The sequence below is a fragment of the Meriones unguiculatus genome, chromosome 8 (genome assembly GCF_030254825.1).
Source record: "Meriones unguiculatus strain TT.TT164.6M chromosome 8, Bangor_MerUng_6.1, whole genome shotgun sequence".
NCBI lineage: Eukaryota > Metazoa > Chordata > Mammalia > Rodentia > Muridae > Meriones > Meriones unguiculatus.
The window spans coordinates 99,519,202-99,547,050 of record NC_083356.1 but is presented as its reverse complement, the minus strand read 5'-3'; the positions used below and the strand labels follow the sequence as shown (position 1 = coordinate 99,547,050).

The following is a 27,849-nucleotide window of genomic DNA, read 5'->3' as shown; positions in this document are numbered from 1 at the left end:
CATTACCGGAAAGCAGTGCAAATTAGGATAAAAAGAAATAAGACGTCTAACTTGGCTCTATACATTTATCTATGATATTTCATTCATTGTTTTTGTTGTTGTCCAAAGTATCCTGTTAAAACAACTTTCTGGTCCTTTCCCACTTCCAAGGCATTTTCAAACATACTGAGAAAGCAGAGCAGAAGCCCCATTCGTGTCTTCCACCCCTGCAAACACAACTTCCCAGATTCCAGGGCACCGTCCTCATCTGGGTGTGAGGATGCCCTGCCCACAGGAGCTAGGTAGGGCCGCTGACCATACGGCTGTGCATTAGACAGCCGCAGGATGGGGCTGACACGGTCTACGGGACTGAAACAAAGCTGATGTGGCAACCACCTTATCATGGAATTAGTCTTCCATTCCGGAAGTAATTTAGTCACGTGCTTTAAGCGAGAAGCCCCAAGTTCTTAAAGCTAGACTCCAGCAGACCTTTAATATGCTTTAAAAAAAAAAACAAAAAACAGTACAAACTACAAGTCACATCACACTTCCAATACAGTTCGGATCCTAGTTATCAGACTTCCAACATTCTGTCACCACTGTGACATGGATGTGAGGATAAATACCTTTAACTTCCTGTGCCCTACCTCCAGCCGTACTGTGCCAGGGCAACCTGATTGACGTGCGGAGAGGAGCATTTCTCTGTCCATCCAAATAACTCAGGTCTTCCAATTTGGTAGAACTTGTCGCTGCAATATGAAAGTAAAACTGAGTTTAAGGCCACACCTAAACCGCTAAGTTACAAACTGCTGAATTACTAAGGAGCTCAGTGCCACGCTCGACAAAATTTACCTCAGGATAATTATTTGCGCCAGCTTATGTTTCCAGCAGTACTGTTAACTTGAAAAATGGAAACAATTAAGCACCACTCATTCTTAATGGCATGTTGATCTGGTTGCCAGAATTCACCATCATTCCTTGAAAGAAACCAACTTCACTATAATTTTTTTTTTTTTAATGAAAAAGAAAAGAAACAAAAACAAAAAGCCCTGACAAGCAGTGTTACACGGCATACGTCAGAACTTACGGCTAACATACAGCCTGACAAGCTCTGTGCCTCCAACCTTCGTAATTAAGCAAGCAGATTCTGCTGGCACAAATCCACAGCACTGGGAATAGCTCTTGGCAGTAAACGTACAGTTTCTTAATCTTCAAATACGTATGTATGTGTGGATATAAAATATATATGTATCTGAAGCCAGGCATGATGGTGTGTATCTTTAATCCCAGCATGGAGACAGAGGTGGATCACTACAAGTTCCAGACCAGCCTGGTACACATAGGGAGTTTCAGACTAGGCAAGGCTACATATTGAGACCTTATCTCAAAACAAAACAAAACTAAACAAAAATTAAAAAAATAAAATATGTAAGTATGTATTAGATATTTTAATGTATTATCATGATGTTTATTTCAGACCAAGACAGTAAGGTTCACAGCATATAGGCACCTGTTAAAAACCATTAAGGGGCATTCATGGGTCTGCCCAAGTAGTAATTCCAGGAGAAGTTACATACCAAGAGCTAACTAAGTCTTCTGAAGTCCTTAGTAGATCGGGAGTCAAAGTGGACACTCAGTACTCTGAAAACGCTCTGCTTCCTCACAGGCTGTCACCAGTGTCTAGCTACTTGGAGCATCTTCTATCCTGAGCCTTTCATCGCTCCCTTCACCTTCCTGTTCTTCTCTTATGTCCACATCATTCTTCATTCTTTCATTCAACAAACACCAAAGACTGAAGAGCGCCTCAGGCCTGACTCAGAGATGTCCAGTACCCCTGCCTCTCCTCCAAGAACCAGTCAAGCAAGGGTTCTGCCAGCTGCCCCCCACTCCCCGCCCAGGCAGCAAGCAACTGTTTCTGCATCTTAAAGGTGCACACCCGCTGCCTAAGTACATACGGTGCAGATTTATGTAAATGTTCTGCTCCCGCTTGGAGTCTACGTCCATCTCCCACGTTAGAAAGATTCAGCTAAGCTGACAGGTGGGGCATGCCTGTAACCCTAACCCTAGGGTGATGGAGACAGGAGGATGGGGAGTTCAAGCAAGGATAGGATACGCAAACAATCTGAGGTTAGCCTGGGCTACAATGGCCCTGTCTCAAGAAAATAAACAGGAGACGAATGGAAGAGATTTCCTCAGGCAGGAATTTCAGAGGCTTTCGGCAGGTTGATCCAGTGATAACTTCAAGCCTCTCTACAGACCTTACACAGAGGGAAACTTCCTGCAGCAGCTACAAGACCACCCTTCCCCTCCAGACTCCCTACAGAAGCACAACTTGAAAGCCAACCAATCCTAGGCTCACGCTTGAGGCCTGGGATTCTGGCTCCTTTGCTGGACGTGTGGTGAATGCAACCACTGTGGCTCAAGCAGAAGGCGCCATCACAGCCATAGGACATAAGTCACTTGAGAGCCAGGGCTTTGGTCCGAGTGAACACAAAGACACATTGAGTTTCAAAAGGCTTCTGTTGCCCCTTCCCCTGATCCCTCAGAGCCTGACATTCACTTTGTAATTCTGTGACAACTGAAAAGACTTTTTTTAAAAAAGTGACTATAAAAGACACTGAAATCAAAGAACCGGCGGTGGAAAGGGGAGCCCTGGTGTGACGTGAGTACAGGAGATGGGGAGATTTCAAGTGTCTCTGCTTTCAGATTTCCGGCCACCAGTGTCAGCACGCAGAGTCTAGAGCCGGGCAGCCTGACTGAGCAGCGCCACCTTCCACGGCTCGCTCTTCCCACCACAGCCGCGTGCTGGCATGGGGCACATGCGTGAACCCCAGCTCTGGGGCAGCTGAGGCAAGGGATTGCGCAATACCGTTCCATTGACTGGGGCTACAAGGTGAGGCTCTTTTTCAAACAATAAACAAACACCCACAGTTACGCTGAGCCAAAAGCTTCAGCATGGCGGTAAGCCCCGGCTGCGGCGACCTCTGCTTCCTCAGGCATTTCTGAAGCCCCCAGGACACCTGAGATGAGCGGCGAGGCCTCAGTGCTTGGCTTTCAGCTCAGGCCCGCCCCTCCAAGAAAAGCCAGGCTTACATTAGGCTACACAATAAACATCTCAAATGCTGCGCCAAGAAAAATGAGAAATTAAACAATTCCTTACCGTAGAAAACCCATGGCTAAGATCTCCGGGACTAAGCCATGCACTTAAGAGTGTACGAACCCAGTCATGCACACACTGAGCTTTCCATCTGAGTGAGGGGCTCTTTTCAAAATGCTGTTTTGGGGAGAGTTTTCTCCTAAGCTAAATTAAGAGCAATGTGTGCTGATACCCTAAGTCATGGACTAACCTAGCAAAGGCAAATGCCAGTAAGTCCTGGGCAACCGTCGGTTAAGAAAACCGAAACTCAGTAACTGTATTTGTTGGTGTCCTGGAGAATTACACACAGTGGTCTTGAAGAGTTTTAAGTTAGCCTGAGCCATCTTCTGGTGGTCTCTTAGAGTCTCATGATCCTGGCACAACAGTCTCTGGTCCACTCAGAAAGAATTTCAGAAGATTAGACAAGTGGTCAAAAACAGAAAATCCTATAAGCTGGAGAAATGTCTCAGTGTTCAAGAGCACTGGCTGTTCTTCCAAAGATCCAAGTTCAATTCCCAACACCCACATGGTGGCTCACAAGTATTTGTAACTCTGGTTCCAAGGAATCCCACGACCCCTTATGGCCTCAATGGATGCTAGGCACGCATGCGTGCGCAAGTGCGCGCGCGCGCACACACACACACACAGAGGCAAAATAACAATATACATAAAAAATGTCTTTTTCAACTGCTGCAGGAAATTTGATCTCATTGTGAAATCCAAAATTGTCAACTGTAATATCCTGTTTCTATGGTGTGGTTGAGCCCTATCACACACCTTTAATCCAAGAACTTTCTATTTATTGTAAATAGGTGATTATGATGTGGTTCACCCAGCCCTAGCACACATCTTTAATCCAAGAGCTTTCTGTACACAGGATTTAATAAAGTTAACCCTAGGTCAAGAGGTGGAGCAAGAAACCAGCTGACGGGGAACACAGAATAGTAGGGATTTTGAGTTGAGGGGTATTTAAAACAGCTTGGAGAAAAAAGGGTGATTAGGTCAAGCTCTGGCTTTAGCTTAGGCTTCCGTCCCTCAGCTCCCTGGCTTTTTGGGCTTTGAGCTAGCAAGCCTTTGGCCTTGGGTTTTTTTTTTTTCAACCATTTGCTCCTGGGCTGTCAGCTGAGCTGGTGAGCCTTTTGGGTTTTTTCCATCCAGGCCTGAGATGAGAAGGAAGGTCAGCTGGTTACTTTCTCTGCCTCTCTGAGCTGGCCTCTGGCTCCTGAGTCTTATTGGTTGGGAGTTTCATTCTTATTAGCCAACTTCTAGACTAGCCAAGATACAATTTTAAAAGCCTTGAGTCTTGCTTTTTAGTGAAGGAAAAGAAAATGTACATATCATTCCTCTTGATATGATGGCCTGCACTTTAAAGTAATTCAACTCTAAGAAACACTTTTATAGTCTCTAATCCTAGCCAATTTATTTTGAGTCATTGTTCCCTACACTTGTCCTCAGGAGGCTGGCGATCTTAGGAACCACCTCGGTCCCTTCACCACAGGTCCAGGCCCCATGTGGACAGCTGTCAGAGGCCTGGCATCAGACGCCACTCTTTAACCCATGAACCAGCTTTCCCACCAAGTAGCACTTTGTGTTTTTTTCATGGATGGTAGCACGCACATACAACATTTTACTGCATGGTCACCACATCTGATTGAGTGTCCCTGTCTGCAGCCCGCCTTGTATCTGCTGGGTACAGTTCACACAACTGAGCAGTATTCTTTTCCACAACCATGAAACACATTGCCATCCCCTCGGCAGATGCCCAGCTTTGGTGGCAGCAAGGTGGCCAGTGACAACTCTACCAGACTCCACTCGTGGTGAGCACTTGGTGACAGAAACACAAGCTAAGAACAGCTGCCTATGTATCTTCTGACTGCACCTTCGGTTTGCAGCGCACGAGGGAAATGAACCTGCTCAAACCCAGACATGAAATCCAGCCCTTCCTAAGAGGGTCAAGCTCAAGGGCACACACAGCAGCAAGCAGGTGAGCACAGCAGAACCCAGACAGCTTTGCTCCTAAATCCAGGCAGTCCCTGAAAACTTCAGTTCATACCCACGGTCACTTCACAGAGCCAGAGACACACAGCGAGCTTCTGGCCGGGCATGTCACCCCCAACTGAGCACTGTTAATATCGCTGAAATTACCGTATTAATGAGTTTCCTAATTTTAAAAAAGACTGGTTACCCTACAAGTGACCCCCTCATTGTACCTAGGTAACTACGGCCTAAAACTTCTTGAGTACCACACAGTATGCTCCAGGGGTCGGCCAGTAGGAGGGGTGGGGGTTGGGAGGATGGGACAACAGGGGAGCTTTTGGAAGAATCATCAATCACTGTGCATAATGCTCTCTAGTATTTCTCCCTGGCACACAGGCCAAATCCCTCTTCTGGAACAAGGCCACTTTGCTTCCTTTGAAAGTGAATTAGAGTTGTACCTCACAACTTTTCCATTAAGGCCATTTATTTACCAACTGCTTCAGAGTTCCATCATAAAAAAAAAAAAGAACGAACGAAAGAAACACCCAGAAACAGCCAGAGTGACCTAGCACCGACTGAAGGAGCAGCATAAATTACAGAAAGAGCCTTTGATGTACAAAGAGTGCATGGTAGTGCAGGGGGCCCTTTGTAAGCACCATGCTGCTAACAAAGAATTACCTGAACGAGCACCTCCTCTGAATGCAGACCTTCCAAACGCACAAGGGCGGGACTCCTTCCTCCGCCTTCCATAGTCCTTGTTTGAAGATGGGCCACTGACCCGCCCAACTATCAACCCGTGCTTCCCTGTGTGTGCACGGCTCTGTGTCTGGCCGTTGCCCGTGCACTCAGCTGGGAGCTGCATTACAGCTGACTTTTCCAGAAACATTTGACCTCCCAGCTACGAGGGACCCCAACCACACAAAACAAAGGTTGAAAGCTCAATTACCCTCTGAGCTGGTACCAACTAAACAATGCCTGTGTGTCAAGATACAGTAATATCTTCAGTCATAATTCTCACACACACTTAAAAGAAACACCAAGGTCAGAGCTACTGAGTGTTTCCCCTCACCTACAAAGAGCCAGCATAAGAGGACAGACTTAGAGACATTTGGAGCAAAAGGACCACTCAAAGACCTCGTGTGTTTACCATGGGTAAACTGAGGCCTGTGGAAATGATCACACCGCTTGCCTGCATCTGGATGAATTTGCTGGGTAAAGAAAGGGAACCTGGGACCCTGAGGCTTGGGGAGAGGCGTGGCCTTACCTGCAACGGAGTTGGGCCGTGGCATTATTAGCGAGCTGGAGCTCTGAGAATAGGGGACAGGACCATCTCCAGCTGAGGACTCTGCCTTGGGCAGCACGCTCTCCGCTGGCCCGGTGGGCTCCTCTTCTGCCACTGGGGAGCAGTTATCTGCCCTTCGGTCATGAAGCACTCCCTTCTGAACCCCTACCCTCAGGCTTCCATCTTTACTCCATTCCAAACTGGAGCCACTCCGGTCATCATTTTCCGATGAACTTGTAATTGTGGCTGAAATGAGAGATCAAAATACTTTGAAAATACTTTGAAGGAGGCCAGGCACAGCGTGGAGCTGCCGAGAGTTAAGACACACATGCACACCCCCTCCCCAGGACCAGTGGAAAGTTTTCTGATCTACACAGATTTTTATCAGAGTATGCTTCATACAATGTATTTTGGTAAATTAAAAGAATGTTGCTTATCAGGGGAAATAAACTGCTAAATCACTCTACAGGAAAGGGGAGGAAAAAAAAACCTGATAGGACGATAATGAAAAAACTGTCAAAATATCTAAGCTTTAACAGTGAATCTATATAATTTGGAGATAATGAATCTTCCCTTTAACCGAGATGAATTGCCCCTATCTCGTTAAATTCCTCTGAACCTTTAAATGACCTATCCAAACAAACACTTGCTGAGGGAGAGACATAGGGGACATAACAGCTACTGCAGAAAAGATGCAGGGTATGGAAACAAAGATGCAATTTAAAGTCCAAAAACGAACAACCATAAGTCTGTCCAGCATGGGCCAGAGAGATCAACTCGCCTTGTTAGGAATTTTCACACCATGGGATGGAAAACCTGGCATGACCAGTGCAGAGAAAGAACCAGTATGGGGAGGTCTGCTCTGGCTTTAGAATTAAAGTTTAACTTCTACGAAAATAAGCCAGCAGTGGGGGAGGAGGTTTGGTGAGGCGCAGTAGAGGGTGGAGAAAAAAAAAAAATCAACCTAAAAACATCCTGGCCAAAGCACAGAGGAATATGGGAAAGCGAAGCCCAGTACTCACCCTACATAGCTGCTACAGGCAGATGCTCCTAATTTTCAGACCCCCCGAGCAGTACACAAGCCCCTGCAACCACAGGTCACCCAGCCACTCCTGCTGCCCCAACCATTGACCTAAGGCTGGCTTGTGTCCTTGAGGACAGGAGCCATGCCCACTAATGCGCTGCTTGGATCCCAGCAGCCCAGGCCTCTGAGCGCGAGCCGGGCAAATGGGAGAGTGCCTGCCAGAGGGCACTCAGACCCAGTTTGCCTGGGGGGAGCGGCTTTAGCCACACACTATGGAGAGCACATGGTATCAGCAACTGTGGCCGCAGGACTCCTTGCCACAATTCAACCACTGCTCTTGCTGCTGCAGCCTAGATATACTGCTCTCTACTTTCTCCCTATTTATAAGTCCTTCCTGCAGTGGGAAGCTTTGTGGTGTACCTACCTCAAGCTGACCTTCCTCATTTCTGGATAGTACAGCATCTGGGGCTAAGTATTTGTTGAATGAATGAATGAATGAATGAATGAATGAATGAACGAACGAACGAATAAGCAATTAATATTTCAATTCCACTTTTGGTCAGACACTATACCCCACTGACCTTACTGTTACCTGTTCAGGATCATCATCGGCCTCACACCTAACCAAAGTGAAAACTAGTGTAGGTGGGAGCTGTTTCAATTTCTGGGAAACCAAGATTATTCCAACATCCCTGCATGTTCCAGCAGTAATAAACCATGCCTCCACCTCTCTGGAACCAAGCCAGCCTTCGCTGTGTTTTGAAATGGACAGGTTACATGCGAGCATGACAGGCATGGTGACGCTGCCCACTGTGGAAATGCTACAAGAGTATTAACAGCAGCAGCTGACATTCTAGAGATCTGATACATGCCAGACACTGCTAATGCCTTACAGGAATGGTTTAACTTATTAATGAGTTTATTGTTTATTGATGGGAATTCATTATTAATAGTAACTCTGTTAATAGGTTAAAAGTATAAAAAAATACAGCCAGTCCCATAAAACAAACTGTTTTAAGTCCAGTCTCTGGAATTCTGGGTGCTTTTCCTGAGACAGCTTGTTACATTACATAAGTTACATTCTCAAGGCTGCCCCAACATCTAAAGGAAGGAGATGGGGTGGGGGGGTCCAGACTGAGGGTGGGTGATGTGTTTAAGTTTCCTGTCTTGGCTATTTTATTGGTGGTATCTGTCCTTTAAAACCAGAGCATCTCAGGGTAATAGATGCTTTTCTACATTTGTTCTCCCTCAGAACCATGAGCTCTTACAATAAATACCACAGTCCTTCCTCAGACCCGAACCAGGAGGAACCGGGACCTAAAGCACCCCACTTCGTCTTAAAGTGACAGCACAGCAGACCTACAGCCTGAGGTCCCAAGAAGCAGCCGGGAACATCAAGAAGAGCCTGGCTAGGACTCCTAGAGGACAGGACAGGCTAAAGGTTCAATTTTCACAGGGAGGGTCAGGATGTTATGGATGGAAACCTTCAAGTACTGGCAGTGAGAGAAAGAAAAGTGGATAAGAGACAGTGGCCCTGAGCCATAGGAAGAATTCTCCAATGAAGAAGGCATTTCTGTGGCCTTTTATTTTGTGGTACTGGGTATCATATCCAAGACCTTGCACATCTCTGCTGCCGAGCTACACCCTTAGCCCTGAGCTAGTCACTTGAAAGAGAAGCTAGAAAAGGTCAGTATTCATTAGCAGGAGACTCCAACGAGGAGACAGTGGCAGTGCCCGCACCGCTACTAGGAAGCTTGTGACTGAGGGGCAGTCCACTGGCCACACTCAGCAGGGCATTGAGAGTTCGAGGCCAGAGGCACTTGAAGCTCAGCAGGATCGCCCGAGTACACAAAAGCTGGGTAGTGGACTCTTGGCTCAACTCAGCTGTGACTAAGCCACTGAAGGAAACCAGCGGGCAGAGAGGCCCGTGACTCCGTTGCCCTTGCACACAAGAAGCACACCTCCTAGGACAGCTCCAGGCTCCTGGAGAGGGGAAGCTGGTTCTCATAATAAACAACAGGCCACTGCAAATGATACCTGCCAACAGCAGCTTAAACGCCTTTTCAGGTTATTAGCATAGGCAGGCACTTTGGAGAATGTGTATACATATACAGACACATACACATATGCGCACACACACCTAGGGCAACTTCTTAAATATGAAGACTTTGAGAGAGATTCAGAGAGAGAGAGAGAAAATCTTTCCAGTATGTTCTGGAGAGATGGCTCAGCAGTTAAGAGCATTTGCTGCTCTTGAAGAAGACCTGGGCCACATCAGGCAGCTCACAACTGCCTGTAATTCCACCTTCAAAGGACCTGATGCCTCCTGGCCTCTGTGGACACAGGCACGTGTATGACATACACCCAGAGAGAGACACGGATACATATAAATTTAAAATAAAAACAAAAAATTTTAAATATTTCTAAATCTTATTTGACGTCTCCCAAAGAATGGATACTCTGACATCATCCAAGCACTCACAATTCGATCACTTCAGTCCTGCAGCTGGCAGAGATGCAGCCTTTGTTGACAAACGCCTGTCTTCATCACCTGCCTTGCCTTAATCACTCTTCCACTATGCACGTAAGGCACATGGGCCCATGTTCCATCAAGCCATCTGGTCAGACTGTGCCCACAATGTGGGGTAAACAGATCCTGGTGTTCCTCGCTACAGACATGACGTAGACTTTGAAAAGCTGCTGTAACCTTAGGGACAGTTGTCTTACTCTGTAGCGAATGCACACTTAGCTACCTGCGCATTCACACATATCTTCCAAAACACCTTCCTGAGATATGAAGGTGTACACATAGAGAGGATCCTCATGACAAGTGGGAAGAGGCGGCCAGACCAGGAGCCCACCCTGAGCTCCACCAGAGCTGGAGACAGATTTGGGAGAGGGCTGGTGGCACAGCCAACACCAGCTCCCTTCTCTGTGCAACCAAAGCATCTGCAAGGCCTCCCTGGCTCTCCCAGGCTCCGTACATTTAGAAGGGACTGCACAAAAGGCTGTGGCTACGGGAGGTTTGCTGTCATGAGGTCACCTTATTAACAACTGTGACCTGCTCAGTCACCAAACAATACAGTAGGTGAAGGCAGACAGTAACTGCTCCCTCCTTGCCTCACTTCAGCGTCCATGTTGGAGGTACACTTAAAACTGAATCAGAAAGATCAGGGTGCGGGCAGAGCCCAGTTGCTCTCTGGGACCTAAGTCACACTGTGGGTTTAAGAGAGCTCTAAGAAAGCAAGACAGGTCATGATGCAAATCCACGCTTAGCCGGGTGGCCAAGCTTAGGCTGCTCACGGGACCCTCCTGGAGCTACAGAGGAGAGACGGGTGCAGGGAAGGTGCATACAACAGGGCGAATGCACCCTTAGAACAACATCTGCAATACGAAAGCTCTGGGAGCCAACCTGGCTCCTCCTCCTTTCTAGAACTGGCAACTGCGGTTTGATTCTCTAGGCGCGTGGCAACAGGATGCCTGGCCACCTTGCAGGTATAACCTTGTGCAATTGTGTTTCTCTTTTTCCCACTGGGAATTTAACGTCACTGTCTGGCCTCACCTAAGAAAGCAAGTGAGACTGTGTGATCCTGATTGCTAACCTTCTGTTTTCTCTGCTCTCATCAACTTTGTCAGACTTGCACCCCCCACAGAAAACTCCTGGTTCTACAAGTGAGCACTGCTTACCCCCTAAGGAGCAATTAGGTAATGAGAATCCTTAAGAAATAACAGGCCTACCATAGTGTTGACTCGCCGGGGCATAACAGTGCTCATGGCGCGCTGCGCTCTGCTCTAAGCCCTTGGTGTATCTTCACTCACTCACTCACTCCCCGTAACATCCTCATAGACAAGAAAGCCCCACAACTCTTAAGTGTCACGTGCCTCAGAATGCTGTTCTGACGGTGCCACACTAGTTCCAGAAAATCTGGGACGTGCTCTCCTGAGCACACTGACAAACTATGTACACACAGTACTACAAAACATATACCCAAAATACACACTTTTTGAATGGGGGGGGGACACACAACAGAAATTACAGTTTTCTTCAAGCGCTGCGTAAGTTGTCACTCATTCCCCACATTCAAAGTACAGAGAACCCCACCCTTCCCCGGGGTAGGAAACATTTAAATAGGAGGTCAGAGTTAAAGCGCCTCTTAAATTATTAGCACGATAGTTCTCTTCGCTTCCTGTACAACCAAGAAAAATAAAGTAGTACTGAAACATCTGTTCTCTTCCAAACTCAGCTGAACGGATGACAGGAAGAGCTTAAAAGTTAAAGCGCTACAGCAACGAATTAAAGATCAGATGAGAAAGGGACAGGATGGCTGCTTATGGAGGCGGATGAAGGGATGAAACAGGCTGGAAGGGGACAGGCAGCGTTTTCAGTGCCTTCCTTGACCGGACCAAAGGAAGGTCTCCGACCACTTCAGAAGTTACATTTCAAGACAGCAAAGGAACTCCGAGGTTGAGAAAAAAGAAATCAGCTCTATCAAGGCAGCAATGTAGCAGTTCCCTAGGTCCTTGGCCAGACAAAAGGTCTCAGCCCGCTCCACTGAACTCACACCACATACCAACAGTTGTTCAGGATACCTGGGCATGCTCTGGATTCCTGGAGCAACAAAGGCAAAGACTGCATAGCTGAAGCCTTCCTGGCGTCATCTCTGTGACCAGGTATGCAGGACAGCTCATCTCTCGCATCCTCAACCCAGGCCAACCCCGCTACAAAGTAGCAAAAAGGCGCACTCACAGTCCCTGGCTCACCTGCTCCCCACTCCTAATACCTATTAGCTCAGCAAGGAGAAGGTTCCCTGGGTAGGAATGCAAGCTACCTCTCCTGCCAGAGGGAATGCCCGGATGGGGCCCTGGAAACCTCCAGCTCCAGGGACTGCCTGGCTGCTCCTCCGGCACAAGCCCCAGAATGGCAGCTTGGCACTTCCGGCTAGTCCTGCCCCTTTGGGTGTTGTACTGGGAACCCTGTGCGCTGGATTGTGACAGCCAGATCTCTGTACCAAATCTCCAGCTCAGCGCTCACCCGCATTGCGCAAGGCACGCTTTGCCACAACATGCAGGAAGGCCAGGGACCCAGCCGCAGTTCCCAGGCACATTCATCAGGGCTTTCAGTGTGGAAACACCTGAAGGAATGGCTTCGGGCAGGCCAGTGTGGGAGGGAGGAGACTGGACCCGCCTCTCAACGAGAACACTGCCACCCCAGAACCTGGCAAGGTAACAAGAGTCTCCAGAAAAAGTGTGAAGACCTGAACGTGAGCTTTTTTTTTCCCCCTAGCAGAAGTTACACAGTGCTTTGGTAATGCTCTGAAAATAAATCTATGGATGGACTGCATCCACACTGGAGCCTCTGACACACTCAAGCCATGCCTCACTGCTCCAGACTCCCCTTGGCTCTTGACAGACAGTGGTTGGCATTATACACTCAGAGCAAGTACCTTTTGTGGGAGCCACTCTTCTCAGCCGGTGGCAGGCCTGACGATTCCACAGTCCCATAACAAGGCAATTTGGAATACAGACACTGTGCCCTTACTTTTTATTGCCCCTGTACTGAGCAAGCGTGCTCCTGGCATCCGGCAGGTGCCTGTATGTGCTTGCCAGCATGAACAGAACAGCCCCAAGAGCCCCAACACACAGAGCGACTGCAGTCAGGTGCTGCCGGCTGGAACCACCAAGCGTTTCTTCCCACATTGACTGTGTTACCAAATCACAAACGTAAAGAGAAACTTTCCTCCTTTCCCCCAGAGATTAAAAAAGGCTCCTATAATTAACGATGATTTTTAAATTGCAGGCAACGTAGCGAAATGAATATTAACCCAGATTTGAAACATTCTAAATAGTTATTACCAAATCAGTTTCAAAGCATTCTAATCTGAGAGAGGGGGCAGGACAGGTGGCAACAGGGCAGGTTAGTAGAGAGTCAAAAGGGTGGGATTTACAAGTACAAAATGAAAAGAAAGCGCAATTAAGTTTCTGCATCTGATCACCTCCCTGGAGACACAAAGTCACAGGAGGGAGAAGGCTAAGGCTAGCTCCAGAATCACTTCATTTCACAAGCCTGGGAGGAGGCAGAGAGAGAGTCAGGAGAAGATAAAAGTCAGCCCATGACGACTTTTTATGTTCCAGCAACTGCTCAGGGAAGCAAATGATAGCACATCCCATCAGGCTGCAGCAGGGTATGGCCCAAGGGCCCCACCGCTTAGCTCTTCCTGCATGAGAATGGTTCCACGAAGGTGTTCCCATCAAAGCTTATACACTTACTCCCCACTTCTAAATGAACAGGGGAGAGGGGGCAAATATCAGCACCCCAGGAAAGCAAAGACAGAGGCAGCCAAAGAGCTGGCATCTACACTCACTGCCTACAGCCACGATGCTTGGGGTGCAGGCTCCTGTGGCCAGCTGGAGGGCAGGAGTGGGGGGTATGGGGGGCTGACACACACCATCTCGGAGAGACATGCAGAGCTGGGGAACAGGGCCACTGTGGAGGGTCCTCTAGCCTTTCCGGAGTTTTCCCAACGCAGTGTCTCAAAAGCAGCAGCTGCAGGATGCTGCAAAACACTTAAGCAAGTAAAAAGCTGGACAGGCCAGAGTAAACAGTGAAGACGGGAATGGAGCCAGGAGTTGGTGGTAAACACCTTTAATTCCAGCGCTTGGGAGGCAAAGGCAGTCAGATCTCTAAGTTTGAGGTCAGCCTGGTCTACAGAATGAGTACAAGACAGCCAAGGCCACACAAAGAAACCCTGTCTAGAAAAGAAAAACCAACCAACCAACCAAACCAAACAGAACAACAACAGAGAGAGAGAGAGAGAGAGAGAGAGAGAGAGAGAGGAGGGAACGGAAGAGGTGAGGCTTTGAACAGACCCCACCCTCAGCCCTAATTGAAATACTTCTTCTTGGTAGATCTACTATTAATAGAGAGGAAAAATTATCTTTAAATGTGGTAGGTTTTTGTTTTTGCTTTTAAATCTTGGGCAAGTGAGACAGCAGCTACACACACCTGGCAGCCTGGGGTCCCATAAAGACGGAAGGAAGAAAGCGACTCCAGTAGGTTCTTCTGAACTCCACATCGATGGCATGATACATACATCCACAGGCGCATGATACACACACATCACACATGCACACATGCACACACACGCACATACACACACACAGACATCTATGCACATACTCCTGTGCACACACAAACACGTGAAAACACTCATGCACATAAGCATACATGTATATATTTATGTACATGAAATCTCGGTAGAAGAGCCAGGGTTAGTTCGTATTTTTTCTCCTCAATGTGTTATCCTCTGTCTTCCTAAGTGGAAAACATCTATTTTCTGGAAATATACATTTTTAAAATACTTACCATCATCTGGACATAAAAATTAAACAAATCCAATTCAGAACGTGTCTTAAAACACAGTATTTCTAGCCGTGCTTGAAGGTCAGATTAGCTTTCATATATATTCCAATGAATACATACAGGTTCCACCCCCAAACTGGGATTAACACATTCTAATTGAAGCAACTAAGAAAACAGTTTTCTCAGGCATAGAGGAAACACCTTTAAAGCCTGTTTCTTTATGAAAGCTTTCCTTTCAAAGCAAGCAACGGCCAGTTGTTTTACTCTGACAAGGTACAGCTGGGGTTCACAGTGAGCAGGTTTTCACACTGCAAATTTGAAAATCAGACACTAACATCCAGGTAATCCTAATGGTTTCAGTAAGCAAAGGATAAAAACTTAAAAACTTAAAAAAAAAAAAAAATGAGAGCCACTCCTAGAGAATGCAGTTAATCCTATCTACTTTCTACTTTGCCAGTATTTCTACATGACAGAAACATGTCACTTCTAGAGACTTTAATGTCGGGAGAATCTGAACCTCTTGAAATAGGATAAAGTGAGGCTGGGTGACACAGCAGAGGTGAAAAGGGGTGGAAGGGTCCCTAAGGCCCTGGTCTCCCAGAGCAGCACTGGAAGGGGGCCCAGCATGTTCTAACGGTCACTGGCCCCTTGCTAACCAGTGGAAACCCAATGCAGACGGGGTACCTGTGGCAGCCCTGAGGAAGCTGCCCGGGCATGTGGCAACACAAGCCTCCTCTTCCTGCATCTGCCAGGTGGAGTGATTTAGGTTAGATACAATCAGCATGCTAGAAATCAGCCTAAATCGTAAGAGGAATTTTCAATAGGTTGGCACTGTGCAAAATGCCCACTAGCACCCTGAGAGAACTGTGCTCGGAGCACTGCTTTGAGCCTTCTGCTGCCCCGAGCATGCAACGCAGAGGCCGCCTGTGCCTTCCACAGCTTCCTCCCCTGAACAGCCTTTGCTATCCGACGCTGGCTGCCCCGGTTCATAAGGCATACCCTACTGAAGATGGCAACCTACAGGAAAGCTGGTTCCTCGCTCCTCCAGGCCTCGTACAATTTGGAATATGGATCCTCACTAACACGTATTCTCTAAGCTGCTGCCAGGCCCTCCCGGGTGGGAATCCAGGGTGTTTCACCTTCATTTCTGCCCACCAAGATTGCAGTGTTCTTAGGCACTTTGTTGCCCTAAACACCTCTGCTGCCCAAAGGCTGTGACCACGGGCCGCAGTTCATACAGGCAGCAAGTTCTTCAGATGCCAAAGAAGCACGCCTCACCCCATCAATGAGAGAACCACGGTGGACAGGTGGGCAGCACCGACACCTGTCAGCTCAGGCTCGGGACTGGTACACCCTGCTCAGATTGCAGAGGAAGCCCCTCCCCTCCCGCCCCACCACCCCTGCCTCTTCAGACACTCGCAGCTCCAGTCAGCCTGGAGAGGAAATTCTTGCTTCTTTTCCTTCTCCTCCCTACCACGCCTTGGCAACAGACTTCAGGGCCACAGGTCACAGAAGAGAGAGAACAGAGGCAGGCTGTCACCAGCACAGCACTTCCCTCCTCTACCTAGGGCCTTGTACTATGTGGTACAAGCCAGGTGCCTGGAAGCTGGCGCCGCCCATCTCCCTAATAGACTACTAACCCCTTTTCTCACTTTTCCCACTCTCACGTCAATCTTTTCAGTTCTTCACGCTTGGCCAAGTTAATCGAACACATTGGCTTGAGCCAAGGAACAAAGGGCAGTATTGGTGACATAAAAGGTCCTGCTTTTTTTTTTTTTTTTCAATCAAAGCAGAGCTTAAGACACTGTAATATGAGCTGGAGAGATGGCTCAGTGGTTAAGAGCATTGGATCCTCTGTTCAGTTCTCAGCTCCCACATAGCAGCTAACAACAAAATCTTAACACCTTCACGCAGACACACATGCAAGCAAAACACAGTGCATGTTTATTTGAAAATAAATACATTACTTAAAAAAAAAAAAGACACTGTGCTATTAAAAGTTTTCACGAACCACCTGGAAATAGGAATCCTGAGTAGTTCTTTATAAACCAAGGATTTGTTCCCTGCTTCTGCACCACTGGAGAGTAGCAGCAATTTTTTCTGCAATTTCTTATTTCCAGCATTTGGCTAAGAACTCAGAAAAGAGCTGGAAAAACAAGCCCCCCGCCCCCCGCCCCCCGCCCATATGGAAACAAAATTAAGTAACAAGCACACTGAAGGAAATCACTGCAGTGCCATGGCGGCATATAACATGGAGTCTGATGAGCAGAGACTGGGGAAGATTAAATCCCATCAAGTGTGAGTTAAGAGCCTCCTGTCTGCTTACTCTTTCACCACCAGTACAAGCCAAGCGAGGGCCTGTGTGTGTATAAATGCTCGAAGGGGTTGGGGATGTAGCTTAGCTGTTTTTCACTTGGTTCACAGGTTTGTACATGAAGGTTCGAAGCCTTGGTCTGATACCTAGTATTGCAAAACAAATCATTTTCACATTTTCAGCACTGGAGCCGAGTGAGAGAAAGTGAATGATGGCGGCGGTTTTGTTACAAAAGGGGACTGTAAACGCTTGAGCCCACCTCAAATGGCACATTTAAAACCATGACACGTCTAGAATTAACAGCGAAAATAAGAAGCCCGTTCAGAAAAAGGTAGCCGTGGCCAAATCTGTGAAGGAAAGGAAGGTCAGATTCGCAGAAGGACATGACATTTCAAGAGCTAAGGAAGTCCTGTGGCTACCGCCAAATTCACACAAAGGTCTGTTCACGGGGGAGAGCGGAGAAACAGAGCACAAGGAAGGCAGGAACTCGGGAAGAGTTTGTTGAAGCGAATTCATGAAACAGGAGTACAGTAGATCAGACTGTCACCTGGCTGGCACAGCTCAGGGGGAGGCCTTGACACTAAACAGAAAGGATTTGTGGTAAATCCTCCGTTCATACAAAATTCCCCAGGTCGGTTCAAACACAGGCAGAGGCAGGCTGCTGGATGACCAGGCCTGGCGAACTCAGGGAAACAATGAGTGCAAACCGGCAGAATGTTACCCTCACGGATGGCACCGATGCTCTGAGATCGGCTTATAAGGACTGATACATGATTTTTAATATACTGGAAGTCAACCAATAGTTTGAGCAAGTGATATATTATGATGTGTAAATTACATTTTGATACTGCAATGAGAACAACATAAAACAAACCTATTAATAGTCTGATGCCACCAAAATTAGTGGAAGATGCCCCCTGGCTGAGGCGGACTCCTCAGCAATACATGCAGCTCTCCAGCGAGCCCACAGCCTGATGTCAGTCCTCTCTGGGGTCTTCAAAGTCTACACTGGATGAACTCGTGATCCTGTGTTCTAAATTACACTTGGATGAAACTCCAGTTAACTGGAGAATATGGAACTCAGAGGTCTTTCTGACTACCTATCAGCGGAGATGGGGAGACAGTGAGTAAGAACACGTGACTATCCCTCAAAGACATGGACACGGCGCAGCAAAGGGGAAGCCGTCAGCCTCTCGGAAGACACCCGCTATGAGATCAACACAACTGTAGAGCACAAGGCTTGGGTGCCGCCCTCGGGTCACACCCGCCATCAGCCGACTACTGCAGCAAAGCAGGCAAGCTGGAGAGCTCAGTCGCTGCCGAGACTACTGCAGAGTCACACACAGGCACTCGGTCTGAGCTGGGAGATGGAAACGGATGCTCTGAGAGTCGGTGGATTCTAACATCACCCAGGTCCACAGGCTAATGAATTAACCCAAATCCTCAGTTTTCTAGACAAGGAAGTGTGAGAAGCAATGTCGCTCAAGCCACTGAGAACTCAGTCTTCTTACACTCAACTTAGCGGGACCACACCTACCATAGGGGGCCTGGAGAAGGCTTCCTGAGAAAACCCTGGCCTCTAAACTGTGGCCAGATCCCATTATAAGCAACATTCAGAGAACACAGGCCTTAAGGTCATTAGAGGAAAAAAGCAACCTTGAAACTGGGCTGTGGAAACGGTTTCATATGCAGGCATTTCATGACCCTGCATTCATGCCTGGTTCTGCCCAAGGAATGAGCTGACCAGGGGAAGTAATCTCACAGGCCAGATCTAATAAGGTGAGTTGTTTTTTTGTTTGTTTGTTTTTCTTTTTAATACACACATATACACCCAGTGATCTAAAATAAGCATCACAAAATATAAAGGCTGCAGTTCTTTCTCTTGGCCGCACACAGCCCCGAGCTCTCCGCAATGAACAGGGCAGGGTCTGCGGGTTGCCCTTCATGGACCACACTGAACCCATCTCTGGAGCACTCCGGCTGACATGCACTGAGCTATGACATTGCCAGGCCGTGGGCTTCTTACCTATGATTCCACTGTCCTTGCTTTCCAGGGTGGAACTAGGGCTGCTAATGGTCTCACAGGGACTTTTGTTGGCTGCCGTCTTGCTGACACAGCTATTCAAGGTTGAGCAGGGGCTGTCGGTGCTGGGAGAGGCGGTGCTGCTCGTCAGCGTGGAGCAGGGACTGATGCCTCGGCTCAGAGCTGTGCACTGCAAGATGAACAGGGGGGGAGTTAACGTGGCTTACGCATTATACTTCAACACAGGTTTTTGCTTTGGATGCTAAAATGATGGAACTTAAACACAAGACAAATAGAGGCTAAACAGGGACAGACACAGTTTTCCAAACGCTAAAGGAGATGTGTCTTTGTTCCAGCTGCCTCCTTGGAGGTTTTGATTTTTACTGAAAGGGCAGCCTCAGTAATAACTTCAGCAGGGAACACAATTTCATAAAACGGAGATGGCCACCACCAGGCAGACTTCCTTTCATTTAAAGCTGGCAGAAGACAAATGGGTTCTTTGACCTCTGTACAGAAAACCCGGAGACCGTGTTTCTGTAAGGCTTCGCAACCGTAGCAGCCTGATTCTGTTCCTGAAGATTTATGGGCTGTGCTCAGGAAAGGAGGCTGGCGACCACTGCGGTCTCAATCAATGCCTCCCGGGCCCTGCCACCTCACAGGGGCCCTGGACGGCTGCAGAAGCGCCAGCCTCTCACTGCCATCTGCATACACAGAGGTGGCAGAGGCTGGTGGCTGGGCTCCCTGGGACAGAGAGTGCCTCTCTGGAGGATGAACCATCCAACTGCCTCTCCTTTTGTCTCTGACTCATCTCCTATATATCTCTTCTTCACCCCACTGACTCTCCACCCTCTCTCCCCAATCCCCCAATGGCTAAAAGACCAAGGCAGTCATCTGAGGGGAATGGTGCTCTCAAGACAGAAGCAGCCTTAGCACAGAATAGCTCCTTAAATCATGCAGCCACTGTTCTCTGGGCTGTGGCTATAAGGTTAATACGGACATTCTCTTAAGTTCTGACCCCTTCTTGTTCGCCTGAGCTACTTCCACCACGATCCCCTGCAGAGACCCAGAAATAAGCCTTTGTCATAAATTTCAAAACACAAGAGCCCAGAGCTCATGTGACCAAACAGTGACATGAGCCCCCCTCCTCCCCCCCACACTGGGAGGGTGCGTGCTAAGCAGACAGGAAGCGCAGGGTCTTCTTCCAGCATTACCATGGTTTCATTTTTGTCTTCGATGGTTATATGGGTGGCACCTGGGATCCCTTCTCCCAGTAAAAATCCCAGCCTTGTCAACAGTTCTTGAGCTGCCGGAGAACAGCTTGGTTCATGGTCGGCCTTCGCTTCTGGAACAAAGGAAGAGAACAGTGAAGACGCCCCTCTGGAGAGGTCCGGCATGGCATCTGGAGGTGTTCTCACTCCAGCTGCTTGTCTGACGCTTCTGTGCACCTTTTTAAGATGCACTAAGTTTGATGGTGTTGCCTGCCCTCTAGTACATTCTAATTAAGAGGCTGTGACAGGTTGGGAAAATGGCGACAGAGAAACTCCAAGTGCGAAAGGTGAAATATTTAGTCTGAAAAGGAAGATTCCCTGGGCTGTTCTCTGATAGCAAGTCCAGTTCTCACACATGTGAAAAACGGGTACAGCACACCCCTCTCCGGGTGAGAACGGGCTTCTACTTCACCCAGCACCACATCCAATGTCATAGGAGGGCAGCATTAACACCAAAACAGCATGCTACAGAGACCCAGGGTATTTAGACGTCACGATAAATTGAAATCCAAGTTTTCATTCAACAAGACAGGTGCAGGAGGACTCGGGTGGGAAACTTGCTGTACATATTCCATAGCAGTGAGATTCAAGACACCATTCCAACTTAGGTGTCAATCATAAGAATCCATGCTGGATCAAAGAACAGTAAAACAAGTCACAAGACAGGATCTAATGACTACTGTCCATGCCACATGAAAAACACTCTTGGCACACAATGCTGGAAGACACCGCTGTCTCTAAGGCCTGTCTGTCTCTAAGGATTTCTGTACCGAGGACAATGCTCACGTTGGAATTTACTTAAATACCGACCTGGAGACTAATCTCGAACCCCAAAGCCCAAGGGTATTTAGGTTTTTGTCAATTATGGATGACAAATATTGACATTGCTCTAACTCCTCTCTCATACCTTACAGCATCCCTTGGAGTGAGATTATACAGGAAAGCTAACCATGTGTACCGAGGCTGGAACTTAAGAACAATTTGTAACTCTCAAGACAGTTACTCCATGTTTTGTATGCTCTTCAACTGGCCAAGACACCTAGACCTGTATATGCTATACCTACTGGGCCAACAATGAGTGGAGGAACGTGAGGGACAAATAACGTAATGCTGTGAGCCGACATCACTGCCACGTTCAGTTCTAACTTTGCCTGTTGTAAGCAACTGCAAAGTGTGAGTGAGCAAAACTTCTGTTTCTATCCTCAGTTACAGAGCGGTTTCCCTACATCACATACCCAGAATGGCAGCTTTGAGAGAACCCTGACTGGCGACATCTTCACGAAAGAAGAGGTATTCAGCACTTGCTTGCTCTCAGAAACCTTACTGTTTGGTTGCAAGATGGATATTTTTAGTCACTCCAGAACTACAATGACAAAGAGTGTTCTGTCTGGCCTGCTGACGTTTCTAGAACACTTGGGCTAAACTCATAATATCACGGGCCCATTCCAACAGCAAGGGAAGGGAAACACCCCAGGGCAGGTGAACCACACCCCTGACACACCCCTAGAAAAAGTCCCTTCCCACTAGAGACTTCAAACCACAGACAGCTTCGTAAGAGAGATGGCACTTGAGAAAGGAAGGCGGAAACCAAACCAAATCAACACAACCTAGGCACACCCGAAGGCTGAATCTGGAGGACAGGTTCTACAGACATCCTCCCGCACTTCCCCACTTCATCCTCCAAACCTCACCCTTCTCCTGCAGTGTGCTTCCAGGCAAGATGGCTGGGGGTCAGGGACTGAGAGGAAGGTGGAAAGGGGAGTGAGTGGGTGAGGGGGCACATCTCAGCAGCTTCTCTACGCCACGCCCCTCTTCCTTTGCGAAACAGTCTCCACACTGCTGCGCCACCGTGACTGTGTCCCAGCCCCAGAGAGCCCAGCTTCTGGTTCAACCTGAAAGACTCTGGGGAAGAAGCCAGAAACTCCACCCTGTTGGCAGCTGGGACAGAGGCCAGAAGCAGCTGTACACACAGGCTCGGCTGCCGCAGGATTTACCCTGTTGACAAACACAAGCCTATGGCTCATTTGGCACTCGCCTGAAAGTCCTAGACCCTGTACAGGACCTGTATAACAAAGAGGGACAGAGGGACATTACTGCCCCTGGGCAGTTACTGCTACCTCCACCCTGAACCTGCACATAGATACCAAAAAAAAAAAAAAAAAAAACCAAAAACAAAAACCAAAAATACCCCACAAAAACCTAAAAACAACCAGTCAGCCTATAACCCTAGCACTTAAACTAAAGAAAAAGGACTGTTGTGGCAGGATTGAGACTAGCCTAGGCTGCACAGTAAGTACAGGACAGCCAGGGCTACACAGCTAGATATTTGCCAACAACAACAACAACAAAAAAAAAAAAAAGGGAAGGAAGGAAGGAAGAAAGGAAAGCAGGAGAGAGGGAAGAAGGGAGGGAGGAAGAAAAACAACTCCGCACCCCCCCCCCAAAAAAAAAACAAACTAGCCATTCAAATCTCCGTGTTCAAATGAGGTAAGAACTATGGCAACTCCAAGCTTCATGGCCAAATTGGATGAAAAGAGACACCACATTCACCATGAACCACTGCTCCCTGTTCCACCTAGACGTGACCATTATCAAAGCTCCAAAAGCATGCTAAGGTTGAAGACAGACAGACACACATTCTTCATTTCATTTTGCCTCACCAAAACTGCATTTCCCCCGGGGGCTTCCCTAACTGTCATTTTTTTTGGAGAGGGCTATTTTTTTCAAGTGACCATATCCTTGGTCTCCTTCAGACTGGGCTCCTTAATGTTCGCTAAGCTACTCATCTGTCTTCCCTAACCCACAGCGTTTTCTCTGACTGCACTTTCACTCTGGCAGAATTACTCCTGAGTGAAGAATGACAGTGCCATTCTGGGAGAGAAGGGGTGTTGGGAAGCCCATACCATGTCGGCCCACTACGAACAGAAGTTCACAGTGCTAGGATTAGGTTTCCTATTTAAGCTGCTTTGTGCTCCAGAGTGATCCAAACGGAATTCTACTGGGCCTCTCAGAACAAAGAGTCTGCTCTAGTTCCTATAGTTAATATTAATTCCTTCATCAATAATGGGGATTGCTTGACCAATATCCATGGAACAGGGACCAGAGAGAAAAGAAAAAACAAAAACAAAAAAGCTCATTTCAGCTCACATCTCACAGATTTAAATATATGAAGAATTTATGATGTATGGATGTAAACCCACTAAGCAAATGGACAGCAATGTCCTCAGTAACACTCCCCAAACACACACACACACACACACACACACACACACAAAAAAAAAAAAAAAACCTCAGTGTGGTCCCACTGTGCAAAGCCAGCTCATGTGGGACGTTAAAAGGAAGTTCACAGATCTCTTCCCTCCTGCCTCTTTTAGCTCTTCACACTCAAGAATACTACATTTGCACAGACATCAACAAGCAGCCCATACGCTAACCGGGCTAACTCTCTCTGTTACCGCCTCCATCACTTCAAATCATCGCGTGTGCTTCAGCCTCTCTTCCTGCCGTCCCTGCCACCTCAGAAGCCCGATGAGACCTCTGTGCTGAAGCTACTAGAGACCTCTTCTGGTCATGACCCTCTCTCGGAACATCAATTTCCTCATGGCTTACATGGCCACATCCACCTCCTATAGGCTGTGAACCTCAAAACCAGCAACATGTGAGAAATGCCGTCCACACCACAAGACAGTCAGCAGCCTGCTGGCTTTAACAGCAAGGTTACACTTCTCTGCTTTCCTTTCACTGGTTTTACACACTCACATGAATTTTCAAATGTGCTCATATTTCTCTTTCCTAAAAATAATTGGATATATATACCCACACACCCTCACACACACACCCAGTTGCCCAGATAGCATCTTCTAAACTCGCTATTCTGAGACAAAAACTCTCTCCCTTTGCTGTTTACACCAGAGGTTCTCCCTAAGGCCCACGCTCACGGCTCCCTTCCCACTGAAGCTCCCCGACTCCTTAAAGTCAGGCTGTTAGCTGTCTGTGCTAGGATTTTCCAACCTCCCCTCTGGGATCTTCTCCCTCTGTGTTTTGGTTCATCTGGCTAAGGGTTTGTCAGTCTTGCACATCTTTTCTAGAAGGCAGCTCCCTGTCTCACTGAGTCTTTGTATTGTCTTTCAAGCCTCAGTTGCATCGATTTCTGCCCAGATGGTCTGTTATTCCTTCCTGTCTACCAGTTTGGGGTTCACTTTGTTCATGTCTTCCAAACTTTTGGGGTCTGTTATTAAGTTACTTATTTGGGCCCTTTCTGATTTGGAAACCCATCACGGTCCTTGGTGGTCATTCCATACAGGGAGGACCCCTCCCCTCCCCCCCTCCCCTCTTTGTTCTCTACGTGCAATGGGTACTATGTACAACTCTTGGTCATTCACTAGCTATGTGACCTTGAACAACTGAAACACACCAAGCTCCTAAGATATCTGTTAGTTAACTGTGTTAAGCGAGATGGGCCCTGGACCTGGCATTAGGCCTCTTTTCCAAATCTTGGTGACTACCGATGGTCTGCATCTTGCTTAACGTGTCTTCTCTGGCTGATTTCTTTTTTTGTTTGTTTGTTCGTGGGTATTTTTGTTTGTTTTGGTTTTTGAGACAGGGTTTCTCTGTGTAGCCCTGGCTGTCCCAGAACTCACTCTATAGACCAAGCTGGCTTTACACTCAAGAGATCTGCCTGACTCTGCCTCCTGAGAGCTGTGACTAACGACATGCACCCCAACACCCAGGTTATACTTTCAATTTCTTCCCGGTTAATTCTCCTGAGCCACCACAATTCTGTTCTTATTTCCAAAAACCAGTGTCTGCGAACAGATCATCTACCTGCTAATCTGCTGCTTGCAGGCCATAACATTTAAAATATACCTACATGCAAGCCAGCTTTACGCTACTGAACTCATTTACCCCGACATTCTGCTTCTGGCTTTGTCCGTGCTGGGGACTGGACATAGAACCACGTGCTCACTGTACTACCGAGCTACATGCCCAGGCCTGGGAACCACGGAACTATAACCTAAGAAACAGAGGAGCCTTTTTAGCCAGCTAAAGCTATTCTCTTGCACCTCACCAAGGCCTGACAAGTAGCAATTTCTTAAAGGTAAATTCCAGCGCAGACTTTAATGTGTCCCAATTAACTTTCTGTACTCTGGTCCTGTAAAATCCAATGATCTGTTTTATGGGTTTTGTTCTGTTTTGTGCTGGAGAATTAACCCACGGCACTGTGCATACTAAATCGGCTGGCACTCCACCAATGAGCTACCCCCCGGCCTGCTCATGCTTTACAGGCACCATTTACCCAGGCAGGATCTTATAACATCATGGATTGGGTCACCTGGAAACATTCTGGTTGTGCAAATCTTAAAAACGTTGGCACATTTCATTACACAATATCAAACTATCATAATCATTAATATTACATGAGTTCTTAACTGAAAAGTCCTGAGATGCTACCAAGCTCAATGTGACAGGCGCCAAGTTTTCTCCCCCCAAAAAAAATGCAACTTTCATTTAAAAGGTCAAGTTTTAGCATTGATGACTAATCCTGTGAGGTGTCTTTTTGTTGTTCTGTTTGTTTCTTTTATTGAAGTGACAGGCTCATTTCATGCTCATTTCATCCCTTTTGGAATAAAATGTGTGATAAATGCTCAGCTGTGAACAATCATAAGTTTGCCAATCATTATTTCAAATAAATGTTATGTTTCATCTGCAAAGCTGCTAGTCTAGCTCGCCATTCAAATGAGGGCAAAATGCTCTACCTGCAGACGGTATCAGACAGCAGCAGGCAGGAGAAAGGCTTGGTGCAGACTCCCTGCTTTATCAACCAGAATACTAAAAAGATAGGTACTCAAGGGTCAGGATTTAATAACACTAATTATTTTCAGTGTCTTAGCAGGGGAATGCTTGAGTGAATTTTCAGTCCTGGTGCGAGCGGGCAGCAGTGAGGGACATCAGGCCACTCAAGAGGCGGGAGCCTGCTCCGACAGGCAGTGCTGAAGTTCTCCTGAAGAACAATTTTAATTGTGACGGAGAATTCCCAGAGTCACTGTTCTAGTTTTCCTGCTGTTGCTGTGACCCAACACTGACCAAAAGCAACTCGGAGGAGGGGAGGGTTTCTGTCGTCTTCCAGGCTCCAGCCCACCACTGAGGGAAGCCAGGACGGGAACCTGGAGCAGAACCGACAGGGGAGTACTGCTCAGTTGCTTGCCCGGGCTCACGCAGACCCAAGGAGACCTGTGTGGATGGATGCCACCCACAGTGGGCTAGGCTCTCCTACATCAATGCACAGTTGTGACAGGCCTCCACAGAGAGGCTCGCAGGCCAATCTGATCTGGGCAGCTCCGCAATCGAGACTTATGTCTCAGGTGACTCTCGGGTGTGTCAAGTTGACAATAAAGGCTAAGTAGGGAAGAGACCCACACACAACATGAAAGCAGGAGAGGGACTTCTTAGGAAGAAGTGTTTTAACAGGAGATGGGCTCAAAAAAAAAAGTTTGACCTAATAAACATAGTCAGGAACTCACAGGTGCCTTAGGTCCACAGCCCACGTGAGATTGTATATGAAGTCTACAATTATGTTCAAAGAAAGCCCTTTTATTAGAGAGAAAGAACTACAGCCACAACCTTCTCAGTGGTCTTCACCAATTCTTTCTCCACCACTGACCTGTAGTTTCATTCACTCACCTTCAGTACTCGCCCAAAATAGCCCTCTCTATGTTTATGTTCAATTTTTTTGATGGCACACCTCCACTCTTACCAACCTTGTGGACTATGTCCTGCAAGGTGGAAACAAGCCATAACATACACACAGAGAGAACTCGCGGTTTCTCCCGCCCCCTCACAGCTGCGGCCTCTACCTAGCACAGTCTTAACAAAACCCCAAGGCTGCTCCGCAATCTTCTCTCAGAACAGAACGCTCCTTCCCTTTGGTCTAACTTACTTCATTTTGCTTCTAAGACAAAGGGAGCCCGGTTACACGCCGATCTCTTTTTTGGCGCCCACCATGATTTCCCAACTCTCAGTTCAGCACTTTTGCTTACTGGTTTTCCACCATCTCCAAGACACAAACTCTCTTTAAAAATTTCTATCAAAGGGGCAGGTCTCCTCTCAGCCGAAGCAGTCATCTGACAGAGTAGAGGTCTTTGGGCTCTAAGACCCTAAAAATCTTCTCACCCATCCCCTCTTTCCTGACTCTGCCCTAGAGACTGTATGTGCTCACTTCCCTACGGAAACCACTTCAACATTCTCACTCATGCTAGCCACTACCTGTTCCGGCCATCTGTTCTACCACCAGCTGCTTTGCCTTGAATGTCTGTAAGGCCCCACCCCCACCAATTTCTTTGCTGAAACCCAGCCCTTGGTGTGATAGTGTTAGAATATGGGGCCTCTGGGAGGTGATTAGGGGACTGGAAATGCACAGCCCTCTTGATGAGATTCATGTCACTTATGGAGGAAGGACCTTGTGATCTCTTTATATGGTGTGAGGTTA

General features: G+C 47.5%; 1 protein-coding gene across 8 annotated transcripts in view; it reads right to left on the bottom strand.

Moving 5' to 3' along the window:
* The window catches only part of Tanc1 (tetratricopeptide repeat, ankyrin repeat and coiled-coil containing 1), a 226,287-nt gene that overhangs the window by 48,218 nt on the left and 150,220 nt on the right, over positions 1–27,849 (bottom strand). For 5 of the 8 annotated variants that reach the window (XM_021638947.2, XM_021638983.2, XM_060390219.1 and 2 more), the window contains 4 exons: positions 20,307–20,437; positions 19,099–19,285; positions 6,357–6,620; positions 606–728 (listed from right to left, as the gene is read on the bottom strand). In XM_021638947.2, coding sequence (XP_021494622.1) covers positions 606–728; positions 6,357–6,620; positions 19,099–19,285; positions 20,307–20,437 — 705 coding nt within the window. Of the gene's footprint in view, positions 1–605; positions 729–6,356; positions 6,621–11,988; positions 12,180–19,098; positions 19,286–20,306; positions 20,438–27,849 lie in introns of those variants that run through there. The other 3 variants (XM_021638975.2, XM_060390218.1, XM_021639008.2) reach the window with 2 other exon arrangements.